The 18,028-nt window shown below is 34.3% G+C and overlaps 1 protein-coding gene and 1 long non-coding RNA gene across 2 annotated transcripts; one reads left to right on the top strand and one right to left on the bottom strand.

The window, feature by feature from the left end:
• Window positions 1–186: 186 nt before the first annotated feature.
• LOC131802541 (ribose-phosphate pyrophosphokinase 1-like) lies at window positions 187–1,468 on the bottom strand. Its single transcript, XM_059122866.1, has one exon. It carries the CDS (start codon window positions 1,178–1,180, stop codon window positions 221–223), a length of 960 nt encoding a protein of 319 aa, XP_058978849.1. The 5' UTR covers window positions 1,181–1,468; the 3' UTR covers window positions 187–220.
• Window positions 1,469–5,554: 4,086 nt separating this feature from the next.
• On the top strand, window positions 5,555–8,312 carry LOC131802562 (uncharacterized). The gene is made up of 3 exons (XR_009342262.1): window positions 5,555–6,000; window positions 7,222–7,286; window positions 7,348–8,312. It is a non-coding gene; the product is annotated as an uncharacterized LOC131802562 (long non-coding RNA).
• The last annotated feature ends 9,716 nt before the right edge of the window (window positions 8,313–18,028 follow it).

Here is an 18,028-nt window from a genome sequence, read left to right as displayed (position 1 = left end):
TTTCATTTAATATATAAAAATATCATATTTTTTATAATTAAAAACATTTCATTTAAGAAATACATAATTGTCTAACGACAATGTCAAATGGGAAACCAAAATTTATTTTTGTTATTCTATTAAAATTGTTGTATGAAAAAAAAGAAGATTGTACAAAGATAGTATGAACAGTAGTATTTATGTATAAAGTATTATGATTAATATAAAACATTTAACTTATTTATAAATATGGAACATTTGAGAAGAGATAAGAAACACTTTCGCCGTTATGTGTTCTTCTAACGGCTTCGGCAAACATCATAGATACATCAATGCACTGTATTTTGCGACAATCTCTCATATGGCCATCCTGGGGAATTGTATTTGTAACAACCACAGCCTCAAAGCAGGCATTGTTTATGCGAGAAATCGCTGGTCCAGAAAAGATACCATGTGTCAAAATAGCATAAACCTTTGTAGCACCTGCTTCCACCAAACGATCGGCAGCATGAACAATTGTACCGCATGTATCGGCCATATCATCGACCAATACAGCAGTTTTATCTTTGACATCACCGACAAGCACCATCGAAGCAACTTCATTGGCCTTCTTGCGTTCTTTGTGAATCAGTGCGAATTCAACGTTCAAACGATCAGGAATGGACGTCACACGTTTAGCCCCACCAGCATCAGGTGAGACAATAATGGAATTCTTCCATTCTGTAATATTTTCTTTGATCCATTTTAGAACGGCTGGTTCAGCAAAAAGATTGTCCACGGGAATATCAAAGAAACCTTGAATTTGAGATGCATGCAAGTCCATAGTAATAATGTGATCTGCTCCGGCCACTGATAGCATATTTGCAACCAATTTCGCGGAAATTGGGGAGCGACTCATTTCTTTCTTATCTTGTCGAGCATATGGGAAACAAGGAATCACAGCTGTTACACGGGATGCTGATGCGATCTTGCAGGCATTGATCATGATCAGTAATTCCATCAAGTTGTCATTAATCTCACCGGAACCAGATTGTACAATGTACACATCTTCACCGCGCACAGACTCACCAATTTCGACACATGTTTCTAAGTTGCTGAGTTTATTGATGACCACTTTGCCCAAATCGATACCCAAACGGTCGACAATCCCTTGAGCCAGATGTGGATGCGAAGTACCCGAAAACACTTTAATGGTTGCCATTCTTGTTTCTCCAATTTGCAGATTTTGTGCGTAGCTAAGTGTCAGATTGAACTGAGAAATGTGAGGTCTTTTATTGGTATTTCGAGGAACTACAAATGGAATGACAATAATAATATTGGTAGTTATATGAATTTAATGCGTTGTTTAACTTTCCACCACCCTTTTTTATATTATAGGTTTCAAATCTATAAAGAAACATGAGCACGAAAACTGTGTGGTGAAAAACAACAGCGCATCTTTTGGTTAACCAATTTGAAGGAGTGGTGAGTTAAAAAATGCATTTTATTCATATTACTACCAATATTATTTCGAATATCCTACATCATGCAATAACCTTTGTCGTTCCGTTTGTAGACCCTCGAAATACCTATGCAATAAGGCCAAAATTACAATAAAAAAATTACTGTGAAACTCACACAAATTTACCTTTACAAGTCTTTATATTTCAGTTGCTTTTTGAAAATAGCTCCAATAAGAGCAATTAAAAACGATAGTACAATCTTTGAAACTTTAGTAACTGGTAATCACTTGGGCTGAGAGTATGTTACATTCTAAACAAAATCGTTATGCCTTATACGTTTTACGAAATCAATAAATAAGACAAATATTTGTTAAATCGAATATAATAAACGCGAGATTTATTTTAAATAATTCATTGTTTTTTGTGGAAATTTTAAATTAAAAATTGATCTGGAATATTTTTTTTTTGATACTTCTCCCAACAAAGACAAAAGTATTAAGGATTTTTACTGAAACAAAAGGATTTTTACTGAAAACACACAATATTTTCTTGCAATCAATTTTGAATTGTAATTAACAAAACAGTGTTGGCTTGTTTGTTCGGGATATCATTGTATTTTGTTGTTGCAAAATGGCCAGGCTCTATCCCTTTATTGCTGTTTTTATAAAAACGCAGTTTGTTTATTAGTGGGGAACGATGATAATGTTTACCGATGATAGGCAGGGAATATCTAGTTTTTGGAAAGAGCAACCAATCCTCATCAGTTCCCTTGTTTTTTGTCTGTGATATTCTCCTCAGAAGTTATTTTAAAAATAATAACAGAAGTTATTTAAAAAAAATTCTATGACAATTTCTTACCCAAGTGAAAATGCGTAAACCCAATAGACGAGGAATCAAAGAATTACATTAAAGCAAAATTCTTTTGGTAAATCTTCTAATTCTTACAACCGCACTTCTAAACATTTTCATCTTTCTCAACTTCTTATGCTTTAGTTAAATATGAACGAAGTAGCATAACCATGTAAGTTGGTTTTGTCTGTTTTGTTTTTGCACTTTCCAAAACCTAGGTATTCCCGTCATTGCCCCCTGGTAAACGCGCTAATAAACAAACTTTGTTTTTATAAAAACATCAATAAAGGGATTAAGCCTGACCATTTTGCAACAACAACATACTATGGTATCCCGAACAAACAAGCCAACGCTGTTCTGTTATTTACAATTAATTGATTGATTGCAAGAAAAAATTATGCGTTTGCGTTTTTTGTTTTTTCAGTAAAAATCCTTAATACTTTTGTCTTTGTTGGGAAAAATAAGAAGAAATATTCCATATCAATTTTTCATTTTTTAATTTCCACAAAAAATAATGAATTATTTAAAATAAATCTCTCTTTTATTATATTCGATTTAACAAATATTTGTCTTATTTATTGGTTTCGTAAAACGTATAATTTTTAGTTTTGTAGAAACTGTACATGTTGTAAAAATAGTTTGTGTGTTGATTGTTCTTCTTTAAAGTCTTATCTCATTTTTATTTGTCTTTTCCGAAGAATGTAAATTAGCTAAATAAATAAAACACTTAAGATGCATGTGTTTTCCATATGCTATGTTTATGGTCGATAATAAATAATGTAATAAATGTCACGACCATAAATAGAAGATAAGAAAGGGTCGATCACAAGTAAGTAAGTAAAAGTAAGTAAAAATTTATTGAGACTTTTTTTCAGATTACGATAACATTATATGTTTGAACTTATCGATAACAATGTTAAATTACGGAACTATAATCATTTGTTCTGTTGCACTGTGATATTCGTACGGGCTTCATGCCAAAATGAAATTGTAATAAAAATATGATGTAAACAAACGGGAAAATTTTTTTTTAAGATTTGCTCCCAATCTTTCAATTGACTTGCAGAGCGAATTGTCTGCAAAAATTTTACAAATAATTAACACTTAAAGCTAAAATAAATAAAAAAACATATCGTTAAATTGTTGACTTACGATGAATTTAAAATAAACACAATAAAGACATACGTACTAATTAAAAATTGAATATGCAATAACATCGAAAAGCGATTTGCTAATAAAAACAGTGATTGCAAAAGTATGCTAATTATACATTCTCGATACCTTATGACAAAGGAAGGGACATACACAATAAAATAAAGTACTGTTGTGGGAGATCTTAAGCCTAGTAATGTAAATATCACAGATTTGTTATTTAATACTATTATCCCCTGTGCATTCCAGGTATTGTCTTGGTGAAAAAGTTTGGTGTTGAATATTGCCCAGAATCATTGTCAAATCTTACATTTATGATACTTATAGTAGAAAGGTAAGCAGCTTCTGTCCAATTTGTATTTTCTTCAGCAGTAAATAATTCTTTCAACAGAATGTTGTCATGTGCAGCTAAGTTTTCTACAAATCTTTTTTGCAGGTTTAGGGCATAGCTGCAAAATGGCACAATATTGGCGGTGCTGTAAATGTGATGGTTAGAGAACCTTTTAGTTGGATTTAGAAAGTTTTGACCAACACATTTTCTTAAAATCTTCCTCTCAAACGTCTCAATTTCTTTAGCTACATATGGCAAAATGGTGAACCAAATTGGGAATCCATATCCAATAATTGGCCGGATTGCAACTGTACAAGTGAGAAGGGAAACCAACCATTCTGTGTTGAGATCAGTTCCAAATCTCACTCCTGAGAAATAAAACACAACCGCTCGTTTGGGTTGCTGATTTAAATCTCACTCCTGAGAAATAAAACACAACCGCTCGTTTGGGTTGCTAGTTTAAATCTGATTTTATTTTCAAAAATATTGTTCTTAACTGCTACAAAAACTGATCTAACTTAACCTATTCGCAGCCACACAATTGTCCTTATCTATTTTTAGATTTACAAAGAACCATTGCATAGCTGTTTGTCCCTTCATTCAAGTGGTCTTGGCCACCTACTGGCGCATCGATAATTGTGTGTGTGTGGGTCATGGACTTTATTATTTTACACATTACCATATGCGACAGCGCACAAGATCACTGAATTGTACACACGTGGTATTTTATGACCGCTGGGAAACTGATAATGTTTAAATATTTATTTTTAATTTTGGATTTTCCCAGCGCCTCAACCGCACACAAAAGGATGTACAAAGTATTTTGTACATTCTCCCGGCCGGGTTTAATATGTATACATTTAGTTTTATTTTTTAAATCTGATTTTACCAAAGGGAAAGTTAAAGAGACAGTTGATTTTTGTAAACAGTTAATACTTATAATAATGTAAGCCCACTGCTAGGTAAACGCTTCAAAGTAACGGCTCCACTTCTTGATCCAGCTTCTTGACAGCTAAGCATTTTGAGAGAGTCCTTTGAAAAATGTTGTTGTTGATCGCTTGAAGATTTTGTTGTTGTTGAGTTTTGAGGTTGGTGAGTTGATTTACTGCTATTACCACACTCGATGTTGTTAAAGTTGTATGTAATTAGTGTTGTATAGGTGTTGATTGTATCCGCCGCTTCTGAGGGAAACGAATTTTTGGCGAGAAAAGAAACACACCGCTTCGTTCGGGTGTAGATTCAATTCTTATAGCGAGAAAAGATATAACACCGCTTCGTTCGGGTGTATAATCAATTCTTGCATCGAGAAGGATAGACCACCGCTTTGTTCGGATGTAGAATCCATTCTCGATCCGGCTCGAAGGACCAAATGTTTGGGAGGAGAATGAAAACTAACCACTCTGTGTTGAGATCAGTTCCAAATCTCACTCCTGAGAAATAAAACACAACCGCTCGTTTGGGTTGCTGATTTAAATCTCACTCCTGAGAAATAAAACACAACCGCTCGTTTGGGTTGCTGGTTTAAATCTGATTTTATTTTCAAAAATATTGTTCTTAACTGCTACAAAAACTGATCTAACTTAACCTATTCGCAGCCACACAATTGTCCTTATCTATTTTTAGATTTACAATGAACCATTGCATAGCTGTTTGTCCCTTCATTCAAGTGGTCTTGGCCACCTACTGGCGCATCGATAATTGTGTGTGTGTGGGTCATGGACTTTATTATTTTACACATTACCATATGCGACAGCGCACAAGATCACTGAATTGTACACACGTGGTATTTTATGACCGCTGGGAAACTGATAATGTTTAAATATTTGTTTTTAATTTTGGATTTTCCCAGCGCCTCAACCGCACACAAAAGGATGTACAAAGTATTTTGTACAGCAACTTTATAAAGTAGCAGCTTAGTATTTTGCGGCAGATAAGTATGGCACGTCGACAAACGTCCAGCAGTTATATTGGCCTTTCTCAATGATGCTCTGGCGTGTTCATTAAATTTAAATAATTTATTTATATGTATTCCCAAATATTTGAAGTAATCTCGGAATGGAATTTCTATGCCATCCAGTAAGAGACGCAGAGTCTTCGCTTCTGGAACAACGCTTCTATGACATTTCCCAGATGCGTTTCTAATACATACTGCTTCCGATTTAGCTGCGTTTACTGTGATTCCCCATGTTTTATAATATTTACTTATATCGCCAAGGTGAAGAGCGGCTTGCTTTAAGGCTTCAGTGGGTGAGTTATGGTGACTATATACCAAGCAATCGTCAGCATACAATATTGCTTTTGAATTTTCTGTTTGATGGGGGAAGTCGTGAAGGAAAATATTAAATAGAAGGGGCGACAGGACACTACCTTGAGGACCTTCACTCGATATAGATCCAAAACTGGACAGACAATCATTAATTGTGACAGTAAATTTCCTATCTGTCAAGAAATTTTGGAGAATTTTGATTAAGAATGGGTCCACACTAAGTTGTATTAATTTATAGATTATCCCCTTGTGGTACGCAGAGTCGAAAGTCTTTTGAATATCAAGAGAAATCGCTACAGTGCAGATCTTTTCTCTCAGGTTACTTGTTATGTCTTCACGAAACTTCAATAATGCATGGTTTGTTGAGTGTGCCGCTTTAAAGCCAAATTGCCAGTCGGTAATCGGATGTATCACAAACTCATTTTCTAATTTTTCTCGTAGAATTCTCCCAAAAACTTTTCCAATATTGGATAACATAGATATTGGCCGGAACTCTTGAGGTGTTATACTGTTTATTTTCTTCTTGATTGGTATAATTTTTGCAATTTTCCATGACTTAGGGAAGTATCCATTATTCAAACAGTTGTTGAATATAATTGTTAAAAATTTTAAAGATTCATCAGAAAAATTCTTTAGTACATAGTTTGATATTCCATCTAGACCGGTCGATTTTTTTCTATTCAGACTTACAATGTGCTTTTTTATAGATGATACATTTGTAAAGTGGTAATTGTCTGAATTGTGTAATGAATTAAATCCATCATCAAATGTGTATATATGGTTAGCAATTGGAGTGAAATAACTTTGTATTCGGGATTCAATGTTAGGTGGTGGTAACTCTGGAATATTCTCACAGAAAGTGTCGCTATAATAGTCATGGAAGGCGTTTGCGATCTCTCTACCTGTAGTAAAAGCCACATTATCTATTTGTAGCTGTTGGCAAAATTGTGTTTTAGATTTTCCAATTAGTTTGCTGACTTGTTGGAAAGCTCATGGACTGGGTTTTATATTTTTTAATTTAGAGTTAAAAACATTAGCCTGCTCTTTGTAAAGAAGGTCCCGTATAATGTTTTTGAGTAGCTGTATTTGTTTGGACAATATATTATATTCAAAATTTGTTCTGTTGCCATTTCGATGAAATATTTTTTTTAGGTCTTTTTGCCATTGATCTTTGATTTTATAAAACCTCTTTATATTTTCAGGTAAAAGGATTTGGTGATTTTTTACTTCAATTGTTTTGCAGTGCTGTTTGTGTATGTTATGAAAGGTATTTTCAAAGATATTTATGCAATTGTCAACTTCATCATTAACAAGATTTCTGTTTGCAGGTGGTAAAATGGATTCCAATGCAGAATCAAACTGTCGACGAAACATACTCCAATCCGTGGACTTATAAGAAACAACCACTCTGGGAGTTTTGAGGATAATACCACCTGTATTGAACGAAATATCCAATTTGAGAGGGTAATGGTCAGAAAATGAGGGAATACTGGTTATTTTGTAGTTGCCTGCATCAGTATCTATCAGTTTTGGGCTGACCAAAAAATGATCCAAATAAGATGGACCATTAGGGTATGAAGGAGAAGAGTCACATATTCGGGTAACGTCTGTGGCATTATCAAGCAAACCAATTGTAAAGTGTCCTTCCATTGGTGTTGTCCATTATATCACCCCATGTGTGTCTAGAATTAAGATCCCCTCCAAAAATAAATCCATCATAATTATTAGTAAACTGCAGACAATTATTTAGACCATTGATTAAGTGTTGTGTGTTGAAATTGGTTGAAATATAAAGTGAACCTAGTAAAAATTTCTGCATTGAATTGTTAATTTTTGTCTCAATCTCAATAAAGACTGCATTAAAATTTATATCCTCAACTGTAGTGCGCTTGTAATAGATGCCATTTTTTAAAAGTACTGCCACGCCAATATTTGAGTTGTCATATAAAAATGTGTAACCCTTCATATAAACTTTTTTATTTCTTCGAAGATGGCATTCTTGGATAAATGCAATATCAATTTTGTTTTTGGAGAGATATTTATGTAGCTCGATCTGACGACTGCGATCCACAAGAGACCGGACATTGAAGGTTAAACATTTTAAGAACCTATGGACCATAAGTATCCTTTTTTTAAAAGACGCATGAATTCGTCTTTAGCTTTACTCTTTGACATATTGTTGAATTCTGCCAGAAATATGTTTATTTCTTGCTCTAGGGTTAGTTCCTCTGGTTGCAAGAAAATAGTTGACAATTTTAAAAATTCGTCAATAATTGATGGTTTACTACTATGGCTCGTCGTAGGATGAAAATGACTTGCAAATGTTTTATCTGCTGTAGCATAATTGATGGAAATGACATGACTCAGATTTTCTGTTGCTGCTTTTTTAGTGTTTATGGCGTTTTGAATGCGTTCTCTTCTCTTAGCTGCATATTTTTTAAATACAGGACAACCTCTCCAGTTTGCGGGATGTCCATAAGATCGGCAATTAATGCAATATGGATCAGAGGAATCCGACTTTGATCTTCGGCATTCTCCTGGTACATGTTTCTGGTCACATTTTACGCAATTATATTGAGAGCCGCAGTTTTTCGAGATATGACCCAATCCTTGGCACCTACGACATTGTATTTCGTTATTTTTCTTGTTTGGTCTTTCCCATGTAAACGATTGCTTATCTAAATATTTAATATGGGAAATGTCGCTTAATGATTTACCAGGATTAAGAGTCACCAAGAAAAGACCTGTATCCAAATTATTTTTTATTGATCTGGAAGTTTTGAATTTTGATACCTTGGAAATAACTTCAGGCAATACCTCATCCAAGGCCTTAATATAAATGACACCTGCTTTAATTCTTTCGGTGTAAACGAGTACGCGTGGACAGACTTTTCACGAAGAGTCTCTAGCATTGCAGTGTGGGCTGTGGGATCCGATAGATATAATTTACATTTATTTGAACCAAAATTTTTGATTTTGAAATTAATTGGTGGCGATCTTTCTTCTAATTGTTTAATTAGGAGTAGGACATTAATATTATATAAGAATATTTTTTTGGTGACTTTTCTGGATCGATGTTAATGTTTTGCGGTGCTTGTTGAATATTTTCAAATTCAAGATCTGCAAACATTGCATACCTGTTCTGGTTATTAGGATCATATTTGAACCCCGATATGTCAACATCAGTTGGTGGTGTAGAGTCTACGAAACTTAGACGCTTGCCATAATTGTTGTTTTTGTTTAAGCCATTGGCTGAAACTGGCTGCTGATTATGTGGTAAAGGTCTTCCTTGTTCCATTGGTGCTATTGAATTTGTTGCAGGTATCATCAGAGTGGGTGACATCTGATAGAATACCTGCTAAGGCAGGTTAATTTTCAAAAATGATTTAAAAAGTTTCACGAAAATGTAAGAGCGCTTAAAAAATTCAACCAAACGATAAGGGATCTACCGCTCGAATCGGGTCGATCACAAATTAGGTACGTTTCGTTTTCTCCCGCAACGTAATGCTAGGAACACAATTGGAGCAAACGACGAATTTTTCGCGGCTATGTTCGTCGTCAAAATAAAAAACATATGTGTATATGGAAATGCACACAATCACGGCGACGCTAACTCAATTAGCTTTATTTCTATTTCATACGCCGGCGAATGGCGAATAAAACAGTACAAGGTGGCCATTGGTTTTACAGTCATTGTCCCAGCAGCTGTGTATTCTTCTACCATGGTCACTCTACTATCTGTTACTCGTATAAAAAACACAATTAATTTGTTTATTTATTTGTGTACTTGCGCCGGAGTGAAAACGCAAATAAGCTTTTACTCTAATATACATTATGTTAATTATTTTAACAATTTTAATAAACTTTACAATTCTCTGATCGCGTGTAGTTAGGAAGGAAGTGATTCGATAGGCTATATTTTCAGTGCCCGAAAAAATATTAGTTTATGCGAAATAAATAACGTGATAGGCGCGCATTTTCGTAGTGGTGAAGTGTGTTTGGCTTAATTGCTGTAGCGACGTAAAAGATGCACTGTTGAAGCAAAGATAGTGTTAGATCTTTTAGTTGTGTAAAAGGAGACATGATAGGTAGCAGTGAAAGATTCTGTCGATCTATATCTCCATATACTAACGCAATAGACGAGTAGTTAAAAGTGATTAGTTTATTCGTTTATTTTTTGAATGCACATATATTTCGTCAATATGAATTTTGTAGACTTCATTCAACATAAAATGATGTTGGGCGAGTATATTGTGGAAAGAATTGCTCTGTGTGGTGTAACTGAAGAAGCTAGGGAAAAATGTACCGAATTAGATAGTTCCTTTACAGAAGCAAGAAAGGAATATTTAGATAACGAGAGGGAATTTCGTCGTATGAAAAAAATTACATACTCGGATTGCATAGACGGCTTGGTTGTGTGCTATGCGACTAAAGATATCGGGAGAGTTCTAAACGGCATAGGTGTGTTTTGTGCCCATAGAAATACAACGTTTAGATATCGATTATTTAGCTGAGGTGAACAGCTTAAGTTCATCGGAACAGTGTGGGAAAAATGCCTTACTGTTCCATTCACAGCCGCCAGACATTGGGATAACGGTTAAACTTATCGATGCTTTATTTGATTTTTGGGAGGAGATTAGAAGAGGTAATTTCTCAAGAATAGAAAACATCGATACAAAATTTCAAACATTATCGTCGCAATACGTTTGGGTGTAGTTGGAAAACAGGATGACTATACAAGTCATTACCATTTTCTTAGAATTTGTTACTGCATTGTGAGAAGTGGGAACATTTCAAGAATAGCACCTAAAAAGGTGAACATGAAGAATCATGTTGATAACGTTTCAGGCAGTATAGGGCTTCACCAAACAGTATTTGAGGACTTAGAAGCTATCGGAAGAAAAAATGAAAACGTTCGCGTTGTTGCTCCAATTACCTAGTTTCAAGTGCATACTTCGGTGATTATTATTACGTTAGAAATTAATTTTAAAATAAGATATATTTTTAGCACAGTTTTATTCAATTTAATATTAAAAAAATGATGTTTATTTTGTTAAAAGATTAGGATCTTTTAAGGCCGGGAGTATGTTTAGTTTTTTAGAAACGGTACATGTTGTAAAAATAGTTTGTGTGTTGATTGTTATTCTTTAAATTCTTATCTCATTTTTATTTGTTTTTTCCGAAGAATGTTAATTAGCTAAATAATGAAAACACTTAAGATGCATGTGTTTGTTTATGGTCGGTAATAAATAATGTAATAAATGTCACGGCCATAAATAGAAGATAAGAAAGAGTCGATCACAAATTAGGTACGTTTTGTTTTCTCCCGCAACGTAATGTGTGCGTTAAAGCACAACGTGCATTGGTAAATAAAATGCATGTGTTAATGTATTAGATGTAAGCTTTAGTGTTAAGAATATGTTGTAAATAAATTGAGTTCCCTTCCAGCCACGGAACGAGAAACATCATTTCACGGCGTTTTCTCCTTTGGTTAGTTACATCGTTTGTGATGAGGTTAGGAATCGACCTCATCATATAAGGCATAACAACGATTTTGTTTAGAATGTAACATAATTTCAGCCCAAGTGATTACCAATTACTAAAGTTTCAAAGCTATTTTCAAAAAGCAACTAAGATATAAACCTTTTAAAGATAAATTTGTGTGAATTTCGCAGTAATTTTTTGATTGTAATTTTGGCTTCATTGTATAGGTATTTCGAGGATCTACAAACGGAATGACAAATATAATATAAAAAAGGGTGGTGGAAAGTTAAACAACGTATTAAATTCATATAACTACCAATATTATTTTGAATACTCTCCATCATGCTATAACCATGTCATTCTGTTTGTAGTTTCTCGAAATGCCAATAAAAGACCTCACAGTTATCAGTTCAATCTGGTAATCCGATACGCGGAAAATCTGCAATTTGGAGAAACAAGAATGTCAAACATTAAAGTGTTTTCGGGTACATCGCATCCAGATCTGACTCAAAGGATTGTCGACCGTTTGGGTACCGATTTGGGCAAAGTGGTCACCAATAAATTCAGCAACTTGGAAACATGTGTTGAAATTGGCGAGTTTGTGCACGGTAAAGATGTCTACATTGGGAACAATTCTTGTTTAGTAAAATCTCTTTGATTTTTTCGAAATTTTTCCCAGGGGTAGGTATTTTTACCCTGATTCCGGGAAACTATTTTTTTCTTGGGGGACGGACCCGGGACCCCATATTTTTGGCCCGAAAATCCCAGTTCAGAACCCGGTCTGGACACGGCCCCTATTACCCGATATAGACAATATAGGTATCGTTGGAAAGCTTATAAAATCAACAAGTGGTCAAGTGTAATTCCAACGACGGCAACGTGAAATATACCTTTTTATACCCTACACCACAAGGTGGTCAGGGTATTATGTCTTTGTGCATTTGTTTGTAACAGGCAAAAGGAAACGAGATAGACCCATAGTTCCTTTTGATGATCTGTATAGAATCACATTCTGAGTCGATTTATGCATGTCCGTCCGTCCGTCTGGTCCGTCTGTCCATGTATTTTTGTAAACAAAGTACAGTTCGCATTTACTGCCCTATCCAGATGAAATTTTGCACAAATCATTTGTTTGGTCCAAGGACGAACCCTCTTGAAATTGGAGATAATCGATCAAAATTTAGATATAGCTCCCATATATATCTTCGTCCGATTTGCCTTTTATTGTGCACCAAACGTGTAATATCAGCCCGAATTGTATGGAATTTTGCATATGCACCCAAATTAGGCCTGAAAATATATATGCCAAATTTGATCGAAATCGGTTCAGATAAAGTTATAGCTCCCATATATATTGTTCATCCGATTTGTTATTTTTGTCCACCGCCGCCGTAATATGCACTCTACAACAACAATATTTTAGGGAAATACATGAAATACTGCTCAGAAATACACTTTCTAAATTTTATCGAGATCGGTTAAGATTTGGATATAGCTTCCATATATAACTTCGTCCGATTTACCTTTTATTGTGCACCAAACGTCTAATATTTGTCCAAATGGGATGGAATTTGGCACTTACGACCGAATTGAGTCTAGAAGCTAGTATGTCAAATTTGGTGAAGATCGGTTCAGATTTAGCTATAGCTTCTATATATATTATTCATCCGATTTGTTATATTTGTTACCCACAACCGTAGTATGCACTCCGTAACAACGATATTCAGGGAAATATATGAAATACAGCTCAGAAATATCTTTGCCAAATTTTATCGAGATCGGTTCAAATTTGGATATAGCACTCATATATATATATCTTTATTCGATTTCAAATTAATTGTGCACCAAATGGGCAATACAATTCCGAATTTAAAAGATACAAATGCTTCGGCATATTTAGTCCTTTGAACTTTAAATTATAATTATAATCATAGCGTGTATGATTGAACTTTTAATTGTTATGTGGAGCTCTACTAAATTAGCAAATTGGTGTAGGGTATCATAAAGTCGGCCCCGCCCGACTTTAAGACTTTCTTTACTGGTTTTTATTGAAAACATACTTTTAATGAACTGATTAGAATCGGGTTATGCGCATGGAAGGACCTATATCTCTGGACTAATTAAGGTATTAGCACAAATTGTAGCATTTTAGAAGGTAAGAGTGCCAGCTATAATTTGGCATCAATTTTGTTGACCCCCATAATGGGCCCTTTTTGGACTTTTTGGGGGTTTTATAAAAAATACGGGTCCAAAAAATCGATAATTTGACTATAACTTCCGAATTGTGACCACTTACCCCTTAATGTGAAAACTTGTTGGACAGGTATTTTCATAAGCTTTCCAACGATACCTATATTGTGGGTTAATTGGATCCGGGTCTAGTCGGGGTCTTGAACCCGGACTTTGGGGTCCCGGGTCCGTCCCCCAAGAAAAAAATAGTTTCCCGGGATCAGGGTAAATTTTTTCGAAAAAATTGAAGAGTTTTTACTAAAGTAGAGTTTAGTAACAGTTGTGATTCCTTGTTTCTCATAATGTGATCTGCTCAGTGGCCGGAGCAGATCACATTATTACTATGGACTTGGACTTTTTATAAAAACTCAAAATGTCGAAAAAGGTCCCATTATGGGGGTTAACAAAGTTGATGCCAAATTATAGCTGACACTCTTACCTTTCCAAAATCCTACAATTTGTGCTAATTCCTTTTTCGGGTCCAGAGATATGGGTCTTTCCATTCGCATAGCTCAATTCCAAAATGCTACAATTTGTGCTAATACATTTTTCTGGTCCAGAGATATTCTCTTCTGAGTAAGTTCAACCGGTTGCGCGAACTTAAGTTTTTCTAAATTTAACAGTTGTTGTAAGTCGCCGGCCTTCGTCCGGGTCTCGAGATTTTCTTCTCTGGGTATGTCCCACATCGGCTAACGCGAACCAAAGTTTTCTAAATCTGATACTTTTTGTATGTCGGACGGCCTTCGGCCGGGGCTTGAGGTTTTCTCCTACACCGGCTAACGCGAACTTGGACTTTCGGGTTAAAAATCGTGGTCCCAGGTCCGACCCCCAAGAAAAAAATAAATAATAAAAAATGAACTAGAGTTGCTCCAAATTATCAGATTAAGGGAAGATTTGGTTTGCGCAGCCGGTGAAATTAAAGTTTTGCCCAAGTACTCGAAATCTTTTTGGGGTTTTGATCCACAAACCCGGTACCTTAAAATTCCCTTGGAGTTTTCTACAGCCTACTGGGTGTTGAATGTTTGCAGCAAATTCAGATAAAGTGCTGACTTTGTGTAAATTAAAAATGGAAAATTGATATGAAATATTTCTTCTATTGATACTTTTCCCAACAAAGACAGAAGCATTAAAAAAGATTTTTACTGAAAAAAAAAAAAAAACAAAAAACGCAAACACACAATTTCCCTTTGCAATGAATTTTGAATTGTAATTAACTGTAGCACTTTTAAGCCTATGTAAATAGCTTACTATGATTTTTGAATAGAAAAATACATTTTCTGCCTAAAAGAAAATGTTATGTTTCTTTCATGAAGCAAATCAAAAAAGTCGGTACAATTTTATTAATAAAAGTGCGAAATATTTTAAAGATTTTGGGCAACCTTGATAGTAGTTTTTTTTTAAGATCTTTTTTATTTGATTACTCATAGTGAAATCTGATGAAGGATATCATAATCGTAGACGTCATGCTTCTAAAATAATGCTTTGTAGGAGAATTTTGCGAAAATCACATGAAGTACTGCGAGTCGAAGTCGTCAAAATACAGAGTATAGTATTTATTGGACCTAATATAAGTACGTCGAAAAATAACAAATGGAATGACAAAGTTAATACAACAACCAATTTTATTATCATTATTATGAAGCAAAAAACTACGGAACAGCTACGCGTCCTGGTAAACTAGGTACTAATAAAAAGAAATACCTTGACTTTGAACGCTTATGTTTAACATTATTAGGTGTTGCATTAGATGTTGAAGGTGATGCAGATCAGATAATTAACTGCACTTTTTTCAGGCTATCTCAGAGCACGCAACGAAGACGGCGAAAAATTTGGCATTCTCCATTCTACAAAAAGGACGCACATTTTTATTTACGAATTCTATTAGTTGACGCATTTTAGAGAGATTTTTTCGCACAGCTCCGATATAACGGCATCTCCCTATATACCATATTTTGATGATTATAGCTACATTATTCACCGTTTATTTCAAGTTTCGAATTTGAATATGGTAATGGCTAATGACAAACAATGCCTATGTAGGTCCACGTCGTATAGACCCCAATATAACGGCTATATTTAGTATTTTTAAATGGAAGATCTGACATTGCAGCAAGTTTGGCAACTTTTTCCCTAAAGGTGGAAGGGCCAACAAAAGAAGATTATAATGAAGTAAACTTAGCTGTGTTGTGACAAATAATATTTTACTCGAATATGTCCATGCTGTTTGTGCAGAGAAGAATGCTGATCGTAAATATCATAGCTGTTATGTTTTTTATCTGAGTAGATGAATAAAGAACACTCCATCAAATCAATCTTTGTCCACTGCAGAGGCAGAATATATAGCTTTGGTTGAAGAATGTAAATGGCGAAGTGGATAGTGGTTTCAATGTGAAATTCAATATAAGATCGAAGGATTATTATAAAAAAAAATATGTACTAAGTGTTTTATATTACTAAGTGTTTCATATTTCTCTTCATTCATTCTCGTACTGATCATCAAATTTAAAAGCGTCTAAAAATTAATAAATTTAATGACAAAAGTATAATTTATTTATTTCTATTCACTTAGGTAAGGTTATGTTCCTTCCAACAATAGCAAATGAGTGAATTGATCATATTCTTCTACCAATTCTAAGGACTCAATAATCGATTGATGGTCCTTAAAGCCATCTCTGCGTATTTTAAATAAAACTTCAATCATATATTGTACACGTTTATCCAACTTGCCTTCATGCAAGATATTTTTAAGCAATCCAAAAAAGCCTCCAACCCCCTCCAAAGATATCTCTGTCAATTTCATATCGCATTCCTTAAGAAATGTTGTGGCCACTTCAACGTTATCATCAGTCGGCGATTCAATCAAGAGTGTTAGAATTTCTAGGGCCAAAATTTTATGGGCCACACTTTGATTAACCAATTGGGCAAAGAAATGTGAAGAAGAAAAACAAACGGTATTATCGTTACACCCAAATGCCGTTTTGTATTTTAATTTCCACCATTTTTTATTCTTATTTTGGTTCGAGCCCGAACTATTTGAAGATTTTGATTTACTGCTGCTACATTTTTAGTCATTCGCTTCTTAGTTTTTTCTTTGTGGATTTTTTAATTTTTCCTTACAATTTTTTTAGGTTTCTTCCTTTTAATTCGAAGGATTTATCTTCTTGGTGATCTTTTTATTTTTGCTTTTATTTTTTTTAACATTTGAAGAATCGTAGTCGGATGGTGCAGACAATGATGATACAAAACTTGGTAATGAGGACGAGTGTAAAGATTTCGGAGTAATCTTTAGGAGTTGAGCAATTTATATGCATTCGGTATTTGTTGTTGTCTAAATGCACCAAAGGAGAACTGAAATTTCACGAGATGTCATGGTTTTAGATATAAAAGGGTTTACTGATGACGTAAATCCACATCAATCTCATAGTTTAGTACATCTGCCGAACAATCCCGAAGAGGATAGTAAAAATTAAGGAGCAAAAAATTTTATTGATAAAATAGGAAATGAAAATTCTCAGGATAATATAAATCTTGAAGAGATAATTGGAAACTATGGAACTGCCCTTGAAGAACAGAGTGAAAAAATCCAGGTTATATCATATTCCAACGAATATTTTAAAGATGACATACAAAATTCAATTCCTGATAGAAGATTATCGAGCTGCATTAATAAAGGAGACTTACCTCAATGATATAAAGTAAAAAAATGAAAGAGCCAAGTAATTTCAGTGAGGCCACTCCAAATCAATTAAGGAGAATACTAAATGTGCATGGAGGAAATTGAATCGAAATTGAAAACGTTTCAGGAACAATAAAAAAGTATCTGGCGAAATAAAAAAGGAAAAGGCGAACGATAATGATACTGTAACAGAATCCAAGGCCAAGATAATGAACGTCAAAGGAAATGTGTAGATATACTAACATCACGTACCGGTGGGGCTTGTTAACCACCCGATAAATTGCGTATGATACAAACAAAAATTACGGACAAATCATATCAAAGTATAGCTCGGGAAGCTCTTAAGAAATACATACATGGTTACATCAATAAAGTCAATATGAATAGTGTTGCAGTTATCACCCGAAAATTTATTTCAAGTACACAGAGATGGTTTTAAGGACTATCGATCGATTATTGAGTCCTTAGAATTGGTAGAAGAATATGATCAATTCACACATTTGCTATTGTTGGAAGATGCCCGAAATATGTATTGAGTAAGTTAATAGAAATTTATAAATTATTGTTTTACGTCGTTAAAAAATGAGATGGTTTTAAGGACTATCGATCGATTATTGAGT

Source organism: Musca domestica, unplaced genomic scaffold (genome assembly GCF_030504385.1).
Source record: "Musca domestica strain aabys unplaced genomic scaffold, Musca_domestica.polishedcontigs.V.1.1 210, whole genome shotgun sequence".
Classification (NCBI taxonomy): Eukaryota; Metazoa; Arthropoda; class Insecta; order Diptera; family Muscidae; genus Musca; species Musca domestica.
This window is presented reverse-complemented; position numbering and strand designations above follow the sequence as displayed.

What these genes read in the sequence shown, in the direction of transcription:
- LOC131802541 (XM_059122866.1), bottom strand. Translation starts at nt 1,180, where the DNA reads ATGGCAACCATTAAAGTGTTTTCGGGTACTTCGCATCCACATCTGGCT.